Genomic DNA, 23,722 nt, shown 5'->3' on the forward strand with positions numbered 1-23,722 from the left:
ATGACACAATACTCACATACTACTTTTTTTAATATCCTAACTAGCAGGTAAGAGCTGTTTAATTTCAACATCCCATATATGATATTCAATTAACTTTCTGCTGCTAAGCACTTCGTATTGTCTAATGGCTGCTGCGATCAGACAATCGTGGCAAGGTTATCCAGTGGGAAGGTCATAAGAAGGATGTTGGGGTTTTATTATGCACAGAAGAGCATCAGAATGATATTATTGTCAGATTTGATTATCCAAGAAATAAAACTATGATAGGGGATCGTAGAAAGGAAGAAAGATTATTGTTTAATGTTCCATCAACAGTTAGGTCATTTAAGACACAGCATAAGCATGAATTGGATAGAGATGGAGCAGAAAATGAGTTGTGACCTTCCTGAAGAAATAATCATAGCAGTTACTTCAAGGATTTCATGAAAGCTACTGTAACCAAATCTGGATTACCTGAAGAACAATCCACATGGACTAACCCAGGAGTGATTGCTCACTCATGCTCTTAAGTCCTCAATTTTTCCTCCAAAATTCACAATGTACTTAAAGTATAGACAATGGACTATTATTCAATATATATATATGTTACAAATATGAACTATATGTTAAATGAAATGTCAGTCACATACACATTATTCTGTATCAAAAAGTAAAAGCAGCATCAATTAAAACATGAATTTCATGCATGCACACTTATGATAAATAACAAAGAAAAAGTTTTTAGAATATGTAAAACAATAAAGTTGGCTTGCTCAATAGATGTGTGTTTTTACTTTCTATTTAGTGGTGTTATCAAACCTTATATGTAAATTAACATTTTCAAATTATGAGTGTCTTTAATATAGAATGAATTAACATTTGATTAAATAACCTAGAAATCAGGTAATAATCTAAAGACATGTTACATGGTTACGTAGGGATAGGTATAAGAAAAGCCTTGCTGTAGTCATTTGTCATGTAGCTGTGGAGAATACAATGATCCAACACATTTAAATAACTAACAAAGTGTAAAGTACGTGACAGTTCAACAAATAAAATTTGTATAAATGTGTGGCTTTCAGCAATGATAGCTAGCGTCTTAGACTATCATCCAACATTTTGTTTGTCAAATGTTCAACTGTTATTAACTTCTTTGGTTTTTTTTTAAGATCATGCATTCAATATACTACTTAACTTTCCTAGTTTTCATAGTATTCATAATATTAAAGTCCCAAAACATTCATCTCTGTGCTCCAAATGTGCTGATGTTATTGATTTTTCAATGAAACTGTGAATTACTATAGAATTTTGAAATCCTGCCATGTTGTGAGCAATGCCATCTTAGGACCTATTCACACACAGACCAGACGTTCACAAGGCTGACAGCCATCCCCCAACTCCTGAGGCCTTGGGAAAACCACTGATTACCTGACACTGGGCACTCACTCACTGGCGACCATGTAGTTTGTCATGACAGCCCAGTTGTCATGCCACAACTTGCCCTCACCCGCCAAACCAGTGCTTACAATTCCACAACTCAATAATTTTTACTTACTTGATTGCTCACCGCATATGCTTTATGTTACAAGCAGTTTGTCCATTAAGTGATCATTATGGATGACATAATGCAAACACAATAGGTATTACATTACCAATCAATAGCAATAATTTTCTCAGTACCTAAATTTTAAAGAGCAAGAGTCAGAAGCAGCAATGGTGCTTTGATTTGGAGCATTCTGTTAGAATTGTTGATTGTCAGTGAAAAGAACAGTTATAGCATGCATTGCAGAGCAGAGGTAGAGAGCACATTGGCTATGCTACATCTTTCCCTGCTAAGAATGTGTCATGCACCCAACTTACGATTTGCGCAACATTCTAATATAATGGTACATGAAAACATCAAATGAGAACGTGACAGTTCTGTTGTAGTGTTCATTTCTAGGAATTAAAATTTGTTTTCTGCCACAGGCCATGAACAGTGACAGTATGTTAAGTATGATGCAATTTCTATTCACCAAAACTGTACAAGTTTCAAACACTTTCACCTGCAGAAAAAATTATAATCCATCACTTTACCTAGATAGTGCTTTCTTATGAATATTATCTCAGCACTGTAAGTGATGCACTGTGAGTGACACACTTCTCATCACTAAGCCTATTCAAGCATTCTCACCATGCCCTATCTCCTTCCTCTTTCACACTTACACCCCCCCCCCCACCCCCCCTGTCGCCATTCTCTGCCTCCCCGTCTCCTTTCTGTAATTAAATTAGTTTCACTATTCTCTCATTCTCATCATCAGTGAGAAACAGTCCTGATCCCATAACCACAAAAGAGATAAAGTTCAGTAAACACTGGTTTGAGAAAAACACCCGTGGCCACCTAGGAACAGGGCACAAATCCATGACCGACAATTCAGATTTGGGTTTCTCAAGCTTTCACCAAATCATTTGATGTAACTGCAAGGATTATTTCTGCAGAAAGGTCACAACTGGTTTTCTGCTCCAACCTTTTCCAATTTGTGCTTATGTTATATCTCAAATGACTTAACTATTGATGGGACATTAAAAACTAATCTTCACTCTTTCTTAGTTAATCAAATCTGAAAATAATATCCTGTCTGATGCCCTTCTGTACACAATAAAATCCCAACATCAACTGAAAGAAGAGGTCCTTCTCATGACCATCCCACTGGGAAACCCTATTTTGGTGGTCTGAGACCGAAGCAGCCATCAGAGAATATCAGTGCTTAGGTTATAAAGTTACTTGAAGCTCTCCAGGGGACACCAACTTGATGAAGCACTGTCTGTACAGGTGGAGAGGCTTGTGTATCCGTGTGATGCTGAGGGCTATGCCGAAGGTGGAGGACCTACTGCCGGAAAAGCCTCAGCCAATGGATCAGACTGAGGGTGGCCCACAACGTCCCATCTTCCCGATCCACTACTTTTCCTACCCAATTCCCTTTCCCAACTCAAGGTGTGATGCGATCCATGCTGAGGGGTGCGTGGCACATGGGAAGATGTGTCCCAAATGGAGCCTCAGGGATACCAGCCGACCTCCCTAAGTAAGTATCCTTACACCGAGTGGGGTATTCCTGGTGTGGACCGGGAAGATCCCCAAATCTCGTGGGACCAATATGGACATGATTAAAGAAAATAACAAGAAACAAACTGAGGGGTAAATTGAGACTTCAGACACCCAAACATTGGGGTCAGGACCGATGGAAGGCATTCCCACTACTGAATTAGGATCTAGACCTGAACCAGAAATGGGAACTGTAACCGAGAAGTTAGACCAGATTAAGATCAAAGCCGTGTCTGGGGCCCAGAGGAGGAAACTACTCAGGGAACAGAGGAAATAGGTAAGAAAGAATGGCTTCCTAAAGACAAGTGGAGGGAATTAAAGGGACCTGAACCTAAGACCCCCAGAAAAAAAACTGTCTCAGGTTGAAGGGGATACGCAGACCCTCACAACATCGAAGACAGGTAGCAAAAGGATAAGGGAGGAATCTAAGACTCCCTCCTCCCTGGATAAGCGAGTACAGAAAAAACCGAGGCAAGAAATAGGGAATGCAGCCTCGATTTTTAGGTTGGCAGTTATCCAGGAAGGCTATCCACTGGTGGCCATTACCTGGCAGTAGGAGGAATTGGTACAGATGGCCCTCTTTGAAAAGATTGGGGAGGACACTGGCCCTGGACTCACCTTCAGGAGGGTCTATCTAGATCATGGTGCCCTCATTTTTGTCTGTGAGGGGGTGCACATGGTGGAATGGCTTAAGGACTAGGTGCCCATAATATTCCCGTGGGAAGATGCGAAGCTGCTGGCCAAGATGGCAGCGGAGCTTCTTAAGGCAGCAAGGGTGTCAATATGGGTACCAAAGATCCTTAAGGAAGTCTCTCCTAAGACTCTGTTCGAGAAAATAGGGGCCCAGAACCCAAAAGTCTCAACAGGAGACTAGAGTGTGATCAACCAGAAGGTTGTACCGGAAGGACAAACCCTGGTGGTGGACGTCGGAGAGAAATCCCTGAAGGCAATGTGGGAGCAGGACCCGAAATTGTTTTTAGGGTTCTCGCAGGTCACAGTCAGGGTTCTCAAATACCTCAAAGATGGCAGCAAGACAGAGACTGGAGGTGCTTCAGATTAATCTGCAGCACAGTAAAGGGGCCTGTGCTGCCCTGAGTTAATGCCTGGGGAGGCAGGAAATGGATGTGGCCCTGATACCAGAACCCTCTTTATATAAAGGGGGTGTATCAGGCCTTGGTGGCACTGGAGGTTAGCTGATTTATGCTACAAATCTAAGAAACTCCAGAACATGCATCTATGTAAGAAATGGAATTTCTTTCATGCCAATGATGGATTTCTGCTCCAGGGATTTAGTGGCCATTAAAATGCAGTAATGCGAGGAAGGTATCATGATGGAAATTATTTTGGCCTCAGCATATCTTCCTTACGAAGACAGCTCTCCTCCTCCTTTGGAGGTGTGGAGACTGGTAGAGGCTTGCCATCGGCAAGGTGACCAACTGCAGGTGGGATATGATGCCAATGCCCACAACCTAGTGTGGGGCAGCAAGGACACCAACAGTAGAGGTGAGTACCTTCTTGAATTTCTTTTAGCTAGAACTTGGAGGTCCTGAATAGGGGCAATGAACCTACATTCAGGAATAGCAGAAGGGAAGAAGTAATTGACATAACCTTTGGTTCCATGATGAGGGCAGCAATGTCAAACAATGACATGTGGTGTTAGAGCCTACTACATGTACATTAAATTCGAGGTTGAGATGGGAATCAGACAGACCATGACCTATAGGAATACTAGGAAAACAGACTGGGAGACACATGGGAGGGACCTTGACTCAGACTTATCAGAAATTAAAACCTCAATAAGAAATTTAGGAAGTAGCAGAGGCAGTTAACTCAGCTATAGGGACCTCATATCAGAACAATTGCACAATCACCAAGAAGTGCAACAAATAGGAGTGTCCCTTGGTGGAATAACAACTTGGAAATGCAAAGAAAACTGGTACAGAGACTGTTTAACATTGTGAGAAGCAAAGTACAATGGGCTAAATATCGTGATGCCCTTGTCAATTACAACCTTGCAATCAGACAAGCAAAGAAGGCATTCTGTGAGGAAGTAGAGAGCATGGCTGCTCAAGCTAGACTTCACAGAATTCTCACTAGAGTACCAACCAATCCAGGAGGTACATTGAGGAAGGAGGATGGGGAATAAACAAAGACAGCACATGAGACGCTGGAACTGCTCCTCAAAACTCACTTTCCTCAATATGTTCTGCTGGACAACACAGACCAGAATGTGATACCGGAGAGACAATGGTTCTCAGGCACTCGAAGAGAAGACTGGGAATCGGCCAAGGAGTGTGTGGACTTTAATAAAATCCAATGGGCGGTGGGAACATTCCAACCGTTCAAGTCACCTGTCCCAGATGGAATTTTTCCAGCTCTCCTGCAACAGGCAAGAGAGAAGCTCATAAGAGTCCTACGCAGTTTATTCAGGGTTAGCCTAGCAGTAGGAATCATTCCCAATGCTTGGAGGGCAGTAAAGGTTGTCTTCATTCCAAAGCCAGGGAGAATTGATCATACCAAGGCCAAGGATATGAGACCAATCAGTCTGTCCTCCTTCATTCTCAAAACATTGGAAAATTGATTAATGTGTACGTTGGGGAGAGAAGGCTAATTAGGGTTCTTCTATATTCAAACCAACACACATATCCACCAGGTAAATCATGTGAGACAGCTCTCCACCAACTCATTGGGAGGGTGGAGAAAACACTTCACTTCCAAGAAATAGCCCTCTGCATCTTCCTGGATATCAAGGGGGCCTTCAGTAACACGACATTCGATTCCATGGTAAGGGCAGCAGAGGTGCATGACCTGGGGACCACTATACGTAGGTGAACCAGGACCATGCTTAGTGGAAGAAAGGTAGAGACTACCATCATGAATGAAAAGATCGTAATTAACACCACTAGAGGCTGCCCACAAGGAGGAGTTCTGTCCCCTTTATTGTGGAATCTAGTGGTGAACGAACTCATTGAGGAACTAAATTCCAGACAATGCTTCTGCCAAGGATATGCAGATGACCTTGTCATAGTAATACTTGGCAAATTTACTGACACAGTTATAAATATGGTACAAGGAGGATTGGACATTGTGCAAAATTGGTGTATCAAACTGGATCTGAGAGTTAATCCTAAGAAGACTGTTGTGGTGCCATATACAAAGTTGGAATCTAAAGCTCTTCAATGAAACTACACCTGTGAAGGGGATAGCAAAATACCTAGGGGTAAACTTAGATGAGAAACTAACATGGACCCCTCACATTAAGAGCATCTGCTCCAAGGCAAAAGATAAGTACTCTAGTGAGTACCAGAAGGGCTCGTGGCAAAAACTGGAGCCTAAGCCCCAGGGATATGCACTGGATATACGCCACAGTGGTTAGACCTAGGATTTCCTACGGGGCCGTAGTGTGGTGGAAAAAGGTAGAACAGCGGGTTGCAGCTAAGGAGCTTGCTAAGGAGCAAAGACTGGCCTGCTTAGCCATAACAGATGGAATTAGCAGCACTGCTGGAATGGAAGCCATGCTGGACATACCTCCACTACGCCTTTGGATCAAGATGGAGGCAGCAGCTGTGGCATACAGACCTAAAACTGGCAAAAACTGGGTCTCATTCGGATATCCAGAATCACACACTAACACAGTGAGTGAGGTAAATATAGGAATGGCTGGGGAAATGCCTGCCGATGCCTGCCGACTACACTCCTGGAAATGGAAAAAAGAACACATTGCCACCGGTGTGTCAGACCCACCATACTTGCTCCGGACACTGCGAGAGGGCTGTACAAGCAATGATCACAGGCACGGCACAGCGGACACACCAGGAACCGCGGTGTTGGCCGTCGAATGGCGCTAGCTGCGCAGCATTTGTGCACCGCCGCCGTCAGTGTCAGCCAGTTTGCCGTGGCATACGGAGCTCCATCGCAGTCTTTAACACTGGTAGCATGCCGCGACAGCGTGGACGTGAACCGTATGTGCAGTTGACGGACTTTGAGTGAGGGCGTATAGTGGGCATGCGGGAGGCCGGGTGGACGTACCGCCGAATTGCTCAACACGTGGGGCGTGAGCTCTCCACAGTACATCGATGTTGTCGCCAGTGGTCGGCGGAAGGTGCACGTGCCCGCCGACCTGGGACCGGACCGCAGCGACGCACGGATGCACGCCAAGACCGTAGGATCCTACGCAGTGCCGTAGGGGACCGCACCGCCACTTCCCAGCAAATTAGGGACACTGTTGCTCCTGGGGTATCGGCGAGGACCATTCGCAACCGTCTCCATGAAGCTGAGCTACGGTCCCGCACACCGTTAGGCCGTCTTCCGCTCACGCCCCAACATCGTGCAGCCCGCCTCCAGTGGTGTCGCGACAGGCGTGAATGGAGGGACGAATGGAGACGTGTCGTCTTCAGCGATGAGAGTCGCTTCTGCCTTGGTGCCAATGATGGTCGTATGCGTGTTTGGCGCCGTGCAGGTGAGCGCCACAATCAGGACTGCATACGACCGAGGCACACAGGGCCAACACCCGGCATCATGGTGTGGGGAGCGATCTCCTACACTGGCCATACACCACTGGTGATCGTCGAGGGGACACTGAATAGTGCACGGTACATCCAAACCGTCATCGAACCCATCGTTCTACCATTCCTAGACCGGCAAGGGAACTTGCTGTTCCAACAGGACAATGCACGTCCGCATGTATCCCGTGCCACCCAACGTGCTCTAGAAGGTGTAAGTCAACTACCCTGGCCAGCAAGATCTCCGGATCTGTCCCCCATTGAGCATGTTTGGGACTGGATGAAGCTTCGTCTCACGCGGTCTGCACGTCCAGCACGAACGCTGGTCCAACTGAGGCGCCAGGTGGAAATGGCATGGCAAGCTGTTCCACAGGACTACGTCCAGCATCTCTACGATCGTCTCCATGGGAGAATAGCAGCCTGCATTGCTGCGAAAGGTGGATATACACTGTACTAGTGCCGACATTGTGCATGCTCTGTTGCCTGTGTCTATGTGCCTGTGGTTCTGTCAGTGTGATCATGTGATGTATCTGACCCCAGGAATGTGTCAATAAAGTTTCCCCTTCCTGGGACAATGAATTCACGGTGTTCTTATTTCAATTTCCAGGAGTGTATATAATAATTCCCAACTGCTTCAACAAGCCTTACAATATAATAATTGGAAGCAGGAAGCAGTGGGGAAAAACAGTTCAACACTGTATGGGAGACATCATTTGGATCACCAATGGATCGAAATCAGACCAAGGAGTTGGAGCAGGGGTGTACGGGGTTCAGCTAAGACTCAAGGGCATCATCTCTCTAGGAAAACTGGCCTCTGTATTCCAAGCTGAAATTACGGCAATCAAGGCATCTGTGGAGGAGAATATGCATAGGTACTACAATGACCATAGCATCTACATCTATTCAGCCAGGCAGCCCTGAAATCATTGGCAGCTCCTGCAACAAGATCTAAGATTGTTGCAGAATGCCACAGGGCTCTGGTGGAGCTAGGGGGAAGCAATAGGGTAAACCTAGTGTGGGTCCCTGGCCACTCAGGGATCTGTGGCAATGAACAAGCTGACAGATTGGCTAGGAAGGTGGTAATGACTCCACTTATTGGACCGGAACCTGTCCTGACAATCACCAAGGCTATGATCAAACTAGAACTACGGAACTGGCTTCGGAAATAGCGTGTAGAATATCGGACCAAGGTCCATAAACAAAAACATGGTAAGATAATGATGCCCAACCCATGTTTTAAAAGAAGCTCTGTAATCTTGGTATTGAACAGAAAAGAGATAAAACTCATGACAGGCCATGGGAATTTCAAAAAACACCTACACACAATGGATACAACGGAAGAAGATCCTAAATGTAGGATCTGTGATGATGGTGAAGAAACTGCATCACACCTAAATTTCGAATGCATGACATTGGAGAGCAAAAGATACAGAATCTTCAGGACAACTAGACCTGAGGAAATTGTGTCTAACAATAAATTGGTAAAGGGACTCCTTGCACTATTCAAGGGCATTGGTTGGCTTTACTAGATATATAGGGAGTGATACTGCACAATGAACCCAGTTTTGGTGTGGGCAGTGGTGGCTTAGACTTAAGATGTTCTTGCTTCCCTGTTAAAATCAAATCAAGTTACTCGAATATTATATATGGCATGTTGAAACTGTTAAACAATTAGCTGTTACCTGCTATGCAGGATGTTAAAAAAGTAATATATGATGATTATTATGTTATTGGGAGGTAACAGAAAAAGGTTAAAACACTAATACTAAAACTGGAAGATTACAACTGAGTGCCAAACTAAGACTCAAATCCATAACTATTGCCTTTGCAGAGCAACTGCTCAACCAACTGAGGTATCCAAATGTGACTCACTTCTCATGAAGAGAAAAGGTTCTGGTTTTGAGTCATGTCCAGTGCAAGGTTTTAATTTGCCAGGAAGCTTCAACACGACACATTTCACAATACTCGCATGGTAGTGAATCAACTCCAATCAATATGTTAAGGATATTGCTTGTAGGTAATCTGTAAAACTTATATATCTCTAATGCTTAGATATTTGGACGCTTGAACTGTGTCAGGTAAGACATGTCTGGACACTGACAGCATAGCTGTATATGGTTGGGGATTGCCAGTTTATGTTTACAAATACTGAACAGTCTGCATTAACTTATTTATATAAAACTCTACTAACAATTTATGCACAAGAAGAGATATGAGTACAAGATACTATTCAGAAACACTGCAAGCTACCTTAAGTCCGTATTCCAGCAAATTCCATCCCAAGCAATATCAAAGTTCCATCTATTACAAACACAGTCCACCAGAATATCACCATATCCATATAAGCACATTCACACCACACACTACACTGTCAACATCAACACCAGAGAGAAGGGAGACAGACCACCCCTGTGCAAACTTCTTAGTCAGAGTCTGACATGATTGTGCCCGAGGACACACATGAGGATCAGTGCCCTAATTGGTGCCAATACAGTGGTCAATAGTAATGTTGTGACACCTACTTGGTTTCCATGGTAACATTGGACAGTGCCAGTACATCCTATCAAACTCCCCCCCCCCTACTCCCCCCTCCCTGCAACCCATTAGTGACTGCTGGAGGTGAACCTTGGTGGTGTGGGGTTCATGGGATGCAGAGAAGCTGCCACCTTCGAAGACAGTGGATCTATGTTCATCTACATTGCTACGAAAAGACAATGCTAGACAATACTCAATGTCAGTTGTGTAGGTTACCCTGGAACTGGAGGATTTGTTACTGGAGGAGAAATTTTTGGCCATTGAGCAGGATGGCAGAGGCAAAGTTGATATCTGTGATGCCGCAGAATTCCAAGGGTTGAGGCCACGGGATACACCACAGACCCACGTCAAGCAGAGATCTTGGATCCACGTTGGGTGCCATCTGAGCTAGTGGACCCACACTGTTGTGAACATCTGCAAAGAAGCCTCGATATGTACTGGTGGCGAATGCCAAATGTACAAGAGGATGTGGTGATGAGCAGCTGTGAAGCTACTCTTTCAGGTGTAACCTTCAGTTGGGATGGCCTTGCAAGTTACTAGAAGACCACAGCAAGCATTAGGTGCAGTGTCAGGAATCACTCCCTTGCTGGTGTTGGCCACAACATAATCTTCAGCTTCTTTGACTCCACTGGCTGCTAGGTTGAAACCCAAATCTGTTATATTCAGTTGCCTGAAAGAACACTTGAGCAAGTTGCATTTTAGTTGTTTTGCTGTTTCATGAATTGTAAATTCAAAGTGTGAAAAGATTCTAGCTCAACTGTGGGATCAGCTTCAACAAGAAAATCTACTGGCAAAGTGACTTGTTTGGAAGTAAGTGAAACTGGAAGTTTTGTTTGTCTTGGCTGCCTGCAACGCTGGCACTCCTAAACTTAAGTATGTAGATTTGTTTAGCAAGAACATGCACCAGTGTCCAGAAGAAATTTCATTCACAATTTATGGCAATACATCGATTTTGACCCAGACAGTAAAGATACATCTGATTTTGGTATTTTATTTTTCAACCAAAAATTGTTAATATATATAAACTATGGATATATTTTATTTCATAATATGGTTTTCATAAACCATGTTACTGAACACTAAAAATATAATTAACTACTATAACAGAAGTAGTGTTGCTCGAGCGCGCGTGCGCGCACGTGCACGCCGCACACACACACACGCACACACACACGCACGCACACACACACACACGCACACACACGCACACGCACACACACGCACACACACACACACACACACACACACACACAGACGCACACGCACATGCAGGGGGGGGGGGAGGGGGGGCGGATGTATAGATAGTGCTAAACTCTGACTTTTGTTAATATGTATGGATGGAAAGTCCTGGTGGAACTTAAATAATGCAATGAGTACAGGTAACAAATCATAGCTCAAAAAAGGAATCATCCTGAACCTAGTGAAGTTTTCAGTCTTGATTATGCCCCTTTTGACAATGCCATACCTTTATGATTTGGTGAGTTGTTACTTTTACTCCTTAAATTATTGTTAATATGTATAAACTACGTATGGCTGGTTATGAAGCCAATAATAATAATAATAATAATAACAAAAAGAAGTGGAAATAAAATAAATGTGGAAATAAAAGCTAAACATCACCTCGTGGTAATGTATTCCACGCAATTGTGTCAGTAATAGCTGTGAAGATCCAGTTTAACTCTCCAAGCATGGTTCTGCGATCATTCAGCTGGCCTGGAATTCTAAAGATTTTTTTGTGATTACAAATAGGGAAAACATTTTATCAGCAAAAATGACAAACCATGAGCTACTCACTTGTCAATTATATCCAAGGAAAGTTTTGACACCAATTTAGAAGAGTTTTGTATGACAAACCTGAAACAGAAATGAAACATCTATGATGTTACTGTCAGTCGACAACTTTTTCCACACTTAATAAATGAAAAGAAATCATTATTATTATTATTATTATTATTATTATTTCTTTACTTTCTCAGACGTTAAGTCTGGTTAAGAATGGAAAGTGACGCAGACCTTGATCAAGCGTCACTTCCTATTAACTGTACGGCATGTGTTATATTGCATTTAGGAACTTTCGGGTAATTGAACATGTATCAATAATTACGGATTTCTGTAGTTGTATATATATGTTTGGATGTAGCTGTATTGCATTGATGTACTGGTGGGTATTGTGTGGTATGACTCCTGTAGTTGATAGTATAATTGGTATGATGTCAACTTTATCCTGATGCCACATGTCTTTGACTTCCTCAGCCAGTTGGATGTATTTTTCAATTTTTTCTCCTGTTTTCTTTTGTATATTTGTTGTATTGGGTATGGATATTTTGATTAGTTGTGTTAATTTCTTCTTTTTATTGGTGAGTATGATGTCAGGTTTGTTATGTGGCGTTGTTTTATCTGTTATAATGGTTCTGTTCCAGTATAATTTGTATTCATCATTCTCCAGTACATTTTGTGGTGCATACTTGTATGTAGGAACTTGTTGTTTTAAAAGTTTATGTTGTAAGGCAAGCTGTTGATGTATTATTTTTGCGACATTGTCATGTCTTCTGGGGTATTCTGTATTTGCTAGTATTATACATCCGCTTGTGATGTGATCTACTGTTTCTATTTGTTGTTTACAAAGTCTGCATTTATCTGTTGTGGTATTGGGATCTTTAATAATATGCTTGCTGTAATACCTGGTGTTTATTGTTTGATCCTGTTTTGCAATCATGAATCCTTCTGTCTCACTGTATATATTGCCTTTTCTTAGCCATGTGTTGGATGCGTCTTGATTGATGTTTGGCTGATGCTTGCCATGAAGTGTTTTCTTTTTCCAATTTACTTTCTTCGTATCTGTTGATGTTATGTGATCTAAAGGGTTGTAGAAGTGGTTATGAAATTGCAGTGGTGTAGCCGATGTATTTATATGAATGATTGCCTTGTGTATTTTGCTAGTTTCTTCTCGTTCTAGAAAGAATTTTCTTAAATTGTCTACCTGTCCATAATGTAGGTTTTTTTATGTCGATAAATCCCCTTCCTCCTTCCTTTCTGCTTAATGTGAATCTTTCTGTTGCTGAATGTATGTGATGTATTCTATATTTGTGGCATTGTGATCGTGTAAGTGTATTGAGTGCTTCTAGGTCTGTGTTACTCCATTTCTCTACTCCAAATGAGTAGGTCAATATTGGTATGGCATAAGTATTTATAGCTTTTGTCTTGTTTCTTGCTGTCAATTCTGTTTTCAGTATTTTTGTTAGTCTTTGTCTACATTTTTCTTTTAGTTCTTCTTTAATATTTGTATTATCTATTCCTATTTTTTGTCTGTATCCTAGATATTTATAGGCATCCGTTTTTTCCATCACTTCTATGCAGTCGCTGTGGTTATCTAATATGTAATCTTCTTGTTTAGTGTGTTTTCCCTTGACTATGCTATTTTTCTTACATTTGTCTGTTCCAAAAGCCATACTTATATCATTGCTGAATACTTCTGTTATCTTTAGTAATTGGTTGAGTTGTTGATTTGTTGCTGCCAGTAGTTTTAGATCATCCATGTACAGCAAATGTGTGATTTTGTGTGGGTATGTTCCAGTAATATTGTATCCATAATTTGTATTATTTAGCATGTTGGATAGTGGGTTCAGAGCAAGGCAGAACCAGAAAGGACTTAATGAGTCTCCTTGGTATATTCCACGCTTAATCTGTATTGGCTGTGATGTGATATTATTTGAATTTGTTTGGATATTAAGTGTGGTTTTCCAATTTTTCATTACTATGTTTAGGAACTGTATCAATTTAGGATCTACTTTGTATATTTCCAATATCTGTAGTAACCATGAGTGGGGTACACTATCAAAAGCTTTTTGGTAATCAATGTATGCGTAGTGTAGCGACCTTTGTTTAGTTTTAGCTTGATATGTCACCTCTGCATCTATTATCAGTTGCTCTTTACATCCTCGTGCTCCTTTGCAACAGCTATTTTGTTCTTCATTTACAATTTTGTTCTGTGTTGTATGTGTCATTAATTTCTGTGTAATGACTGAAGTTAATACACTCCTGGAAATTGAAATAAGAACACCGTGAATTCATTGTCCCAGGAAGGGGAAACTTTATTGACACATTCCTGGGGTCAGATACATCACATGATCACACTGACAGAACCTCAGGCACATAGACACAGGCAACAGAGCATGCACAATGTCGGCACTAGTACAGTGTATATCCACCTTTCGCAGCAATGCAGGCTGCTATTCTCCCATGGAGACGATCGTAGAGATGCTGGATGTAGTCCTGTGGAACGGCTTGCCATGCCATTTCCACCTGGCGCCTCAGTTGGACCAGCGTTCGTGCTGGACGTGCAGACCGCGTGAGACGACGCTTCATCCAGTCCCAAACATGCTCAATGGGGGACAGATCCGGAGATCTTGCTGGCCAGGGTAGTTGACTTACACCTTCTAGAGCACGTTGGGTGGCACGGGATCCATCGGACGTGCATTGTCCTGTTGGAACAGCAAGTTCCCTTGCCGGTCTAGGAATGGTAGAACGATGGGTTCGATGACGGTTTGGATGTACCGTGCACTATTCAGTGTCCCCTCGACGATCACCAGTGGTGTACGGCCAGTGTAGGAGATCGCTCCCCACACCATGATGCCGGGTGTTGGCCCTGTGTGCTACGGTCGTATGCAGTCCTGATTGTGGCGCTCACCTGGACGGCGCCAAACACGCATACAACCATCATTGGCACCAAGGCAGAAGCGACTCTCATCGCTGAAGACGACACGTCTCCATTCGTCCCTCCATTCACGCCTGCCGCGACACCACTGGAGGCGGGCTGCACGATGTTGGGGCGTGAGCGGAAGACGGCCTAACGGTGTGCGGGACCGTAGCCCAGCTTCATGGAGATGGTTGCAAATGGTCCTCGCCGATACCCCAGGAGCAACAGTGTCCCTAATTTGCTGGGAAGTGGCGGTGCGGTCCCCTACGGCACTGCGTAGGATCCTACGGTCTTGGCGTGCATCCGTGCGTTGCTGCGGTCCGGTCCCAGGTCGACGGGCACGTGCACCTTCCGCCGACCACTGGCGACAACATCGATGTACTGTGGAGACCTCACGCCCCACGTGTTGAGCAATTCGGCGGTACGTCCACCCGGCCTCCCGCATGCCCACTATACGCCCTCGCTCAAAGTCCAGCAACTGCACATACAGTTCACGTCCACGCTGTCGCGGCATGCTACCAGTGTTAAAGACTGCGATGGAGCTCCGTATGCCATGGCAAACTGGCTGACACTGACGGCGGCGGTGCACAAATGCTGCACAGCTAGCGCCATTCGACGGCCAACACCGCGGTTCCTGGTGTGTCCGCTGTGCCGTGCGTGTGATCATTGCCTGTACAGCCCTCTCGCAGTGTCCGGAGCAAGTATGGTGGGTCTGTCACACTGGTGTCAATGTGTTCTTTTTTCCATTTCCAGGAGTGTATTTTGTATATTGTTGGTAGGCATGTTATGGGGTGATATTTAGCTGGGTTCGCTGTGTCTGCTTGATATTGCATGTGTAAGTGTATCAGCGAATGTGTATGGGTCTGCAATTTAACTGTTAAATAATTTAGTTAGATGTGAATGTGTTGAGGTGAACTTCTTTAACCAGAAATTTGCTATTTTATCATTTCCAGGGGCTTTCCAATTGTGAGTAGAATTAATTGCTTGGGTGACTTCATGTTGCAAAATTATCACTTCAGGCATTTGTGGTATCATCTTGTATGTGTCTGTTTCTGCTTGTATCCACCGTGCATGCCTGTTACGTTGTACCGGGTTTGACCATATGTTGCTCCAGAAGTGTTCCATGTCTGTTATGTTTGGTGGATTGTTTATTTTAATGTGTGTGTTATCTATTGTCTGGTAAAATTTCTTTTGGTTTGTGTTGAATGTTTGGTTTTGTTTCCTTCTATTTTCACTTTTTTTGTATCTTCTGAGTCGTTTGGCTAATGCTTGTAATTTCTGCTTCTTTTCGTCTAATTGCTCTGTCGCTTCTTGTTGTGAGATTTTACCTAACCTTTTTCGTTTTTTTTTCTGAGATTTCATTTCTTATAAATTGTGTTAGCTGTCCGATGTCTTTTCTCAGTTTTTCTATTTTGATCTGTAGCCTGTGTTGCCATGCTGGTTTTGTGGGTTTCTTCTGTCTGTTGGTTGGTTCTGATCTCTGCCTAGTGTGTATATTTAGTGTAGTGAGTGCTCCTATATAAACCAGTAGTTGTAACTCTTCCATAGTTGTGTTTTCATTTATTTTGTTGTGTATGATTGTGTTGATAGTTTTTATTGTTGTTTCGACTTGTGGGTTATTTAGTGGTCTATGCAAGAATGGTCTAATGTCTGTATTTGTGTCTTTGTATTCTATATAGGTTAGCTGAAATTTTTCTTCTATATCTAACATCTGTGTCACTTCGTGTTCTATTTGTGCTTGTTCTGGTGGCTGTCTTAAGATTTCGTTTTCCTCTGATTGTTTAATTGGTGTGTGTTGTTCTTTGTTTGTTTGCTCTGGGATGTTTGAGTCCATTACTGTATTTTCTTCTTCTTCTGTTTGCACATTATTTTGTTCCAGTATTTGTTGTACTTGTTGTTTGATGTTTTCTACTTCTGACTGGGGTATCCTGTTATTTTTGATTATTACACGGATCTGATCAGCTAATCGTTGTTCTGCTAAAAATTTTAATTCTGGGTATCTGGTAATAAATGTTGTGTATACTTGTGATCTGTATCCAGTTGTGTTGGTTCCTAGGTTTGTTGCTTGGTAATAACAGAACATGAGGTGTCGATTAACTTCATCTGACCATCTCATCCTCTGTCTTTTTTTTCCTTCTAGGGTGGTTGCAGGAAGCATATCCTGCAAAACACCTCTATTTGGATTTAAATCATTTTCCAGTTGGCTAGCAGTGTCGTTACCATTGTGGGCGGGCATAGGGTTCAAGCGTCGTCCCCGACCATGACGGCGCTTGTCCGAGGCTTCTTTAGTTCTGTCCTGAACCAACTCATCACACTAAAAGGGGGGTTAGCCCTATTAGTGGTTTGTTCTTTTCGTCGTCTTTTACGACTGGCAGAACATACCGGAGGCCTATTATTTTCCCGGGCCTCCACGGGGATTATTATTATTATTATTAATATTATTATTACTTTAAGAACCGTAAGGATGAACTGACTAATTATGATGTACATCTGTAGTAGAATGCCTTCTGTTTGTGGTTAAAGATGTCAAAACACTTCTACGGTATTCTTCACATTATTTAAGTGTCTTGATACTACTAATCCTGCAGGAATCACTGCAGCTCATGTTTCATATTGTTATTATTATTATTATTATTATTATTATTATTATTAACGTAAATCACATTACTGTGTGCAGGTATAAATTCAATGCATTTCAACTTTTCACAGAGAGATGCAGTTCAAAACATTTCTTCAAAATAAGGGGACCAACCACCACTTGTAACATGATGCATAGTAAGTAACATGAAGCAATTGCTGCATTTAATATTACGTTTCCTTTACTGGGACCAGTCTACAATGTCTACTGGTTCAAAGAGTGGCAATCAGTTATTTTATCTCTACTAATTATTATGTTTGTAGACAATAACCTAATGCAATAAAAACACCAAACATCAACTGGTGTCACGGGACTGGAATGGGATAATAGCTTTAGTGGAAGAAGATATACAGGGTAATACAACACATGAATATGTTGCAGGTACACCTTAGCACTGGGTGTTATTACCATGTTAGATATCCCTTTATAAAAGCAATAACTACCAGACTTAAAGCAAAGAGCTATTGCTCTTTCACCCAACAGACATGGAGAAAGTGGAGTTCTTAGTTATTGTAGACTGGATATTGTACATCCCTGGACACTGGACAATATTCAAATCATTATCTACCCAGTATCTTCCACATACTCTACATGTGTGCAAGTAGAATTTAGGCACAGCATGCGTAGTGAAAATTCATTTTTTAATTTCAATATTAATTTTTCAGTCTTCATTTTACCCTTCTTCTGTGCATGTATTACTCCATTCTCTATCCAATTTACTTTTGATGAATCCAAACAATACCACAAAAGCCAAGTTAAATAAAAACAATTTTCTAGGAAATACAAACCTTAGCTTATTCTATTCATGCCCACAAAATTTTGAGCAAATCAAGACAAAAAACTGCCTATTTATCAGAATGAAAGATGACAGCAAAACAACAATCGCACACAATGTGAGATACTTACACACTTTCAAAACAGAGGAAAAAAATGGAAAGAGAAATGCACAAGAATTACTCTCAATACCAACCCAACAGAGACTTATTAGCTGATAGGATGTGATGATATGAAACCCAAGTGCTTCCTCAACTGCTTGTGACTTTAATCATGCCCAGACTCCCAATTCTTAAAAATAACTCTCTCTGGATGCAAGCCATCTCTTCACAACAACCCGCAACCTTCTAAACGTAAATACTCAATAACCCTGCCTTCACATATCTTATCTTCAAAATTGTGTGTGTGTGTGTGTGTGTGTGTGTGTGTGTGTGTGTGTTTTCCCCTAGGAGTTCTCAATGGCAAGGTTACAAAAAGTAATGGAAACATATGTGGTTAAAATATCAAAAGAAAGCAAGAGGCAATTTGACACAAAACTGCACTCCGTCTCTCTAAATCCCATCCACAGTCACCTGACAATCACACTATCTCACAACTGCTAAGATAGCATAAAAATCAAAGCATAAGTAATACAAGAGGAAATATAAAATAATTACGCAGTGATATGTTTCTGGCTCATCACCAGGAACAAACATGGATGAGCCAGCCACCCAGACAACACATTAAAAAATTCTCCCTAAAATTTTAGGGAACAATTTGGGTATTTCACATTACCTTCAACGCTGAACCACATTCATGCAACTGTCAGTTAAAATAAGGGCAAATCTGTAGTAAATTAGCTGCTGTCCTCTTGTCTGAATATCAAACACAGTCAACGAAAATGTGGTCCACTGTGATCTGCATGCCACAAGCACCACACAATGGAGGGTCCTCCTGTCAGAGCAAGATGTTATGTGTCACAGATTGGTTGGTTGGATAAAGGGACCAAACTATTAGGTCATCAGTCCCCTTTTCCTCGAACAGATGTGTCTATATGACTATAGATCAGAGATAGCCTACCGTGCAAAACCCAGGGGAAGAAAACATAAAGGTCTACCAATGTCAGTGAAGCTGAGGTAATGCACAAAAAGAAGAGAGGGAGACAAGGGAAGTAAGGCAAGCAAGGTGCCTCATCTAGGGAGCAACCTGAAAGCAGAGTGCAATAAGGGGAAATACATCCCCTCAGCCTCTGCCACTTACCAGAGGAATTCTACTCAGAGTGAGAATCAGGCTGGACCACCAAGCACAGACAGCTGCAGCCTGGTCTGGGCAAAGGAGGCAACAGAGTGTTCTGCCAACCCCCCAATGGGCCGATAAGGTCAAGGGGCCCTCCCTTAAAGAGAGTGATAAAAGCCCACTTCATGAATAAAACATACAACTAAGTCAGTTGCTGGAGCATAGTCTCCTAACACCAGGGGTAGCTAGTCAGGGAGATAAGAGTCTGCCACAGGGCAAGGTAGGTTGGGACTGTTCAGCAAAATGTGGACCACCGTCAAACGGGAACCACAATAACAGTGGGGTGGGTCCTTGCTACAGAGAAGACAACCACGAGTCATCCAACTATGACCGATAAGAAGCTGGATAAGGACAGTAGAGTCCTTGCAAGAGGCCTGCATGGAGGACCTACACATGTCTGTAGTCTCCTTTATCATCCATCATTTGTTTGGTGAAGTCAGAGTGAGCTATTCCATACTCCAGGCACCTAAACCTTGACAGTGTAATACCAATCAGACATTTGTTTCTGAAATATTGATCTCAAAAAGCTATCAGTGAGTTCATTTCTTGGGATCACGACATGGCCTGGGGTCCATACAAAGGTCACTGAGCATCCACACAGTTCAAGGACATACAGAGAATCTTGGATAGCAATGACCAAGGGATGGTGAGGGTAGCACTGGTCTACAGCTTTTAAACTGCTCGCGAAGAGTTGCTGCAGGTGAAAAAGTACACACCAGTGTAGGAACCAGATAGGCCCAAGACCACGAGAGATGGCTACCAACTCCACAGTGAAAACACTACAGCCATCCAACAAGGAGAGCAGTTCAGTATGTTCCGCATGAGTATACGCAAAGCCTACATGGCCAGAAACCATTAAACCATCAGTGTAGACTACTTTTGAATTCCGGGATGCACCATGGATGGAGAAAAATTGGTGGCAGAGGGCCTCTGGATGAACCGAGTCTTTTGGACCTTGTAATAGGTCAGGATGAAGCTGTGGCTGAGGGATGTACCATGGGAGATGTACAGAAGTGGGTCCAGAGGAGAGGTGAAAGAGGAAACAACTGAAGTACAGAGAGGAGAAACAAGTTGTAGATTGTCATCATAATTCCTGATTGGGACCATTGTTGTGGGAGACGGATTACAGTGTTTGGAAAGGGGAGACAGTAATTTGGATGCTTTGGGGAGCTGTGAATGTGGGTAGCATAACTGACAAACTGTTGCTGGCACGTGATCCACAATGAAGCTCCTGTCGCAAGTCAAACCCCACAGTGGCGTGTCGGATCCAGTATCCACAATGCTGAGGGCGACGCCAAACCGTATGCCAGACCCTACAAACAAGGTGGGATTGTATCAGGGCTTTGTACAGTTGCAGAAGGGTAGTGTGATCTGCCCCCCAGCTGGTGTTACTCAGGCAATAACGTGTATTACAGTGCAGCAGAACTTTCGCTGAATCTGGCGAAGGTCGGGAATCCTCATCAACCAAGAACTGAAGACCAGTCCTAAAAAGTGATAATCCTCCACCACATTGAGTAGTTGGTTGAAGACGTAAAGTTCTGGTTGTGGGTGAATGATACGACATCAACAGAAGTGCATGACATAACCCACTTGCCTGCACATTTCGTACAGTGTCTTGCACTCAATGATCAGTGACACTCACACTAGAGGAGCAATAATAGAGGAAAAAGTCATCAGCAAACGAGAAGGGTGATAATGACGATCCCACATCTGCTGCTATACTATTGATGGCTACTAGAAAGAGTGGAACACTCAGTACAGTGCCCTGTGGGACCCCATTCTCTTGGATACAGGGGAACCTGGAACATACGGTGCGACAGGAAGTTCTGGATGAAAATCAGAAGCTGGCCCAAGAGACCCCACTCGTGTAAGGTAGCAAGGAAGTGGTAACACCATGTCGTGTCACAAACGTTTTGCAGTTTTAAAAAAAAAGGGCTATAAGGTGTTGATGTAGGGCAAAAACTGTTCGGACGGCAGACTCCAGGTAAACAAGATTATCAGTAGTGGAATGGCCTAGGTGAAAAGCACCCAGCGATGGAGCCAGAAGACGCCGAGACTCAAGGAGCCAACACGGCCGCTGGCTCACCATGCATTCAAGCAACTTACAGGAAATATTGGCGAGACTTATTGGGCAGTAACTGTCCATCTCTAAAGCGTGATTTCCCAGTTTCAGTACTGGGACAATGATGCTTTCTCGCCATTGTGATGGGGCTCACTCTCGCTCCAGATGCAGTTAAAGATGGCAAGGATACAATGCTGACAATCCACCTGTGGGAGCTTGATCATTTGTTTTTTGATGCGGTCTGGCCCGGAGGCTGTATCAAGGCAGTGGGCTAGGACCCTGAAGATTTCCCACACACTGAATGGAGCATTATATGGCACCAGATGGCATATAGTAAAAGGGAATATCTTTCGCTCCAAATTTTAGGACACAACAGGGTGGTTGATAATTCTCAGACACAGGTTTGCGCATAGTGCAGAGCAAAATGTTTGGCAACCGTATCTGGGTCAGTGTAGAGAGTGCCATTTGAGGTAACACCAGGTATGCCTGCAGTTGTCTGGTATCCATAGAGACGTCTGATCTTAGCCCAAACCTGCAAAGGAGAGGTACGTGGTCCAATGGTTGAAACATACCGTTCCCAGAATTCTCACTTCCATCAGTTTACTAGGTGGCAGATGGAACTGCTTAAAGGCAATAAGGTGCTCCAATGATGGGCGCTGCTTACGGCAAAGGGGATCGCTAAAACAGCTGCCGAAAGAATGGCTGTAGTAGTATTCTGGATTGCCTCATAGATATCTCCATATGGCAGGCAGCCAAGGTCAAAAGCAGAGGCAAAAGCATCCCATTTGGCACTGTTGACAGCCCATCTGGGCAGGTGTCTGGGGAGTGAAACTGTAGGGGCGAAAGGAAGATCAGGAAGTGGTCACTACCAAACAGATCATCATGGACTCCCCAGTGGACCGACAGCAAATTGAAATATCAATGGCTGAGAAAGTTCCATGTGCCACACGGAAGTGTGTGGTGGTACCAGTATTCAGGAGGCAAAGGATAAGTTGTGCCAGTAAATTTTTAAGGTCTTTACTGCAGCCAATGACCATGGTTCCACACCACAAAGAGTTGTTGTTGTCTTCAGTCCTGAGACTGGTTTGATGCAGCTCTCCATGCTATTCTATTCTGTGCAAGTTTCTTCATCTCCCAGTACCTACTGCAACCTACATCCTTCTGAATCTGCTTAGTGTATTCATCTCTTGGCCTCCCTCTATGATTTTTACCCTCCATGCTGCCCTCCAAACTGGTGATCCCTTGATGCCTCACAACATGTCCTACCAACCGATCCCTTCTTCTAGTCAAATTGTACCACAAACTCCTCTTCTCCCCAATTATATTCAATACCTCCTCTCTTCTGTAGCACCACATTTCGAAAGCTTCTATTCTCTTCTTGTGCAAACTATTTATCATCCACGTTTCACTTCCATACATGGCTACACTCCATACAAATACATTCAGAAATGACTTACTGACACTTAGATCTATACTCGATGTTAACAAATTTCTCTTCTTCAGAAACGCTTTCCTTGCCATTGCCAGTCTACATTTTATATTTTCTCTACTTCGACCATCATCAGTTATTTTGCTCCACAAATAGCAAAACTCCTTTACTACTATAAGCGTCTCATTTCCTAATCTAATTCCCTCAGCATCACCTGACTTCATTCGACTACATTCCATTATCCCCGTTTTGCTTTTGTTGATGTTCATTTTATATCCTTCTTTCAAGACACTGTCCATTCTGTTCAACTGCTCTTCCAAGTCCTTTGCTGTCTCTGACAGAATTACAAATCTCATCAGCGAACCTCACATTTTTATTTCTTCTCCATGGATTTTAATACCTACTACGAATTTTTCTTCTGTTTTCTTTACTGCTTGTTCAATATACAGATTGAATAGCATCGGGAAAAGCCTACAACTGTGTTTCACTCCCTTCCCAACCACTGCTTCCCTTTCATGCCCCTCGACTCCTATAACTGCCATCTGGTTTCTGTACAAATTGTAAATAGCCTTTTGCTCCCTGTATTTTACCCCTGAAAGAGAGAATTTCGCTAAATCTACAAATGCTAGAAGCATAGGTTTGCCTTTCCTTAATCTATTTTCTAAGATAAGTCATAGGGGCAATATTGCCTCACATGTTCCAACATTCCTATGGAATCCAAACTGATCTTCCCGGAGGTCGGCTTCTACC

General features: G+C 42.9%; 1 protein-coding gene across 1 annotated transcript in view; it reads right to left on the reverse strand.

The window, feature by feature from the left end:
- The window catches only part of LOC126235809 (regulatory-associated protein of mTOR), a 316,754-nt gene that overhangs the window by 210,350 nt on the left and 82,682 nt on the right, over positions 1–23,722 (reverse strand). Inside the window, exons 6-7 of the mRNA XM_049944648.1 lie at positions 11,893–11,952; positions 11,719–11,819 (exon numbers count right to left, since the gene is read on the reverse strand). Coding sequence (XP_049800605.1) covers positions 11,719–11,819; positions 11,893–11,952 — 161 coding nt within the window. The remainder of the gene's footprint in view (positions 1–11,718; positions 11,820–11,892; positions 11,953–23,722) is intronic.

The sequence above is a fragment of the Schistocerca nitens genome, chromosome 2 (assembly GCF_023898315.1).
Source record: "Schistocerca nitens isolate TAMUIC-IGC-003100 chromosome 2, iqSchNite1.1, whole genome shotgun sequence".
NCBI lineage: Eukaryota > Metazoa > Arthropoda > Insecta > Orthoptera > Acrididae > Schistocerca > Schistocerca nitens.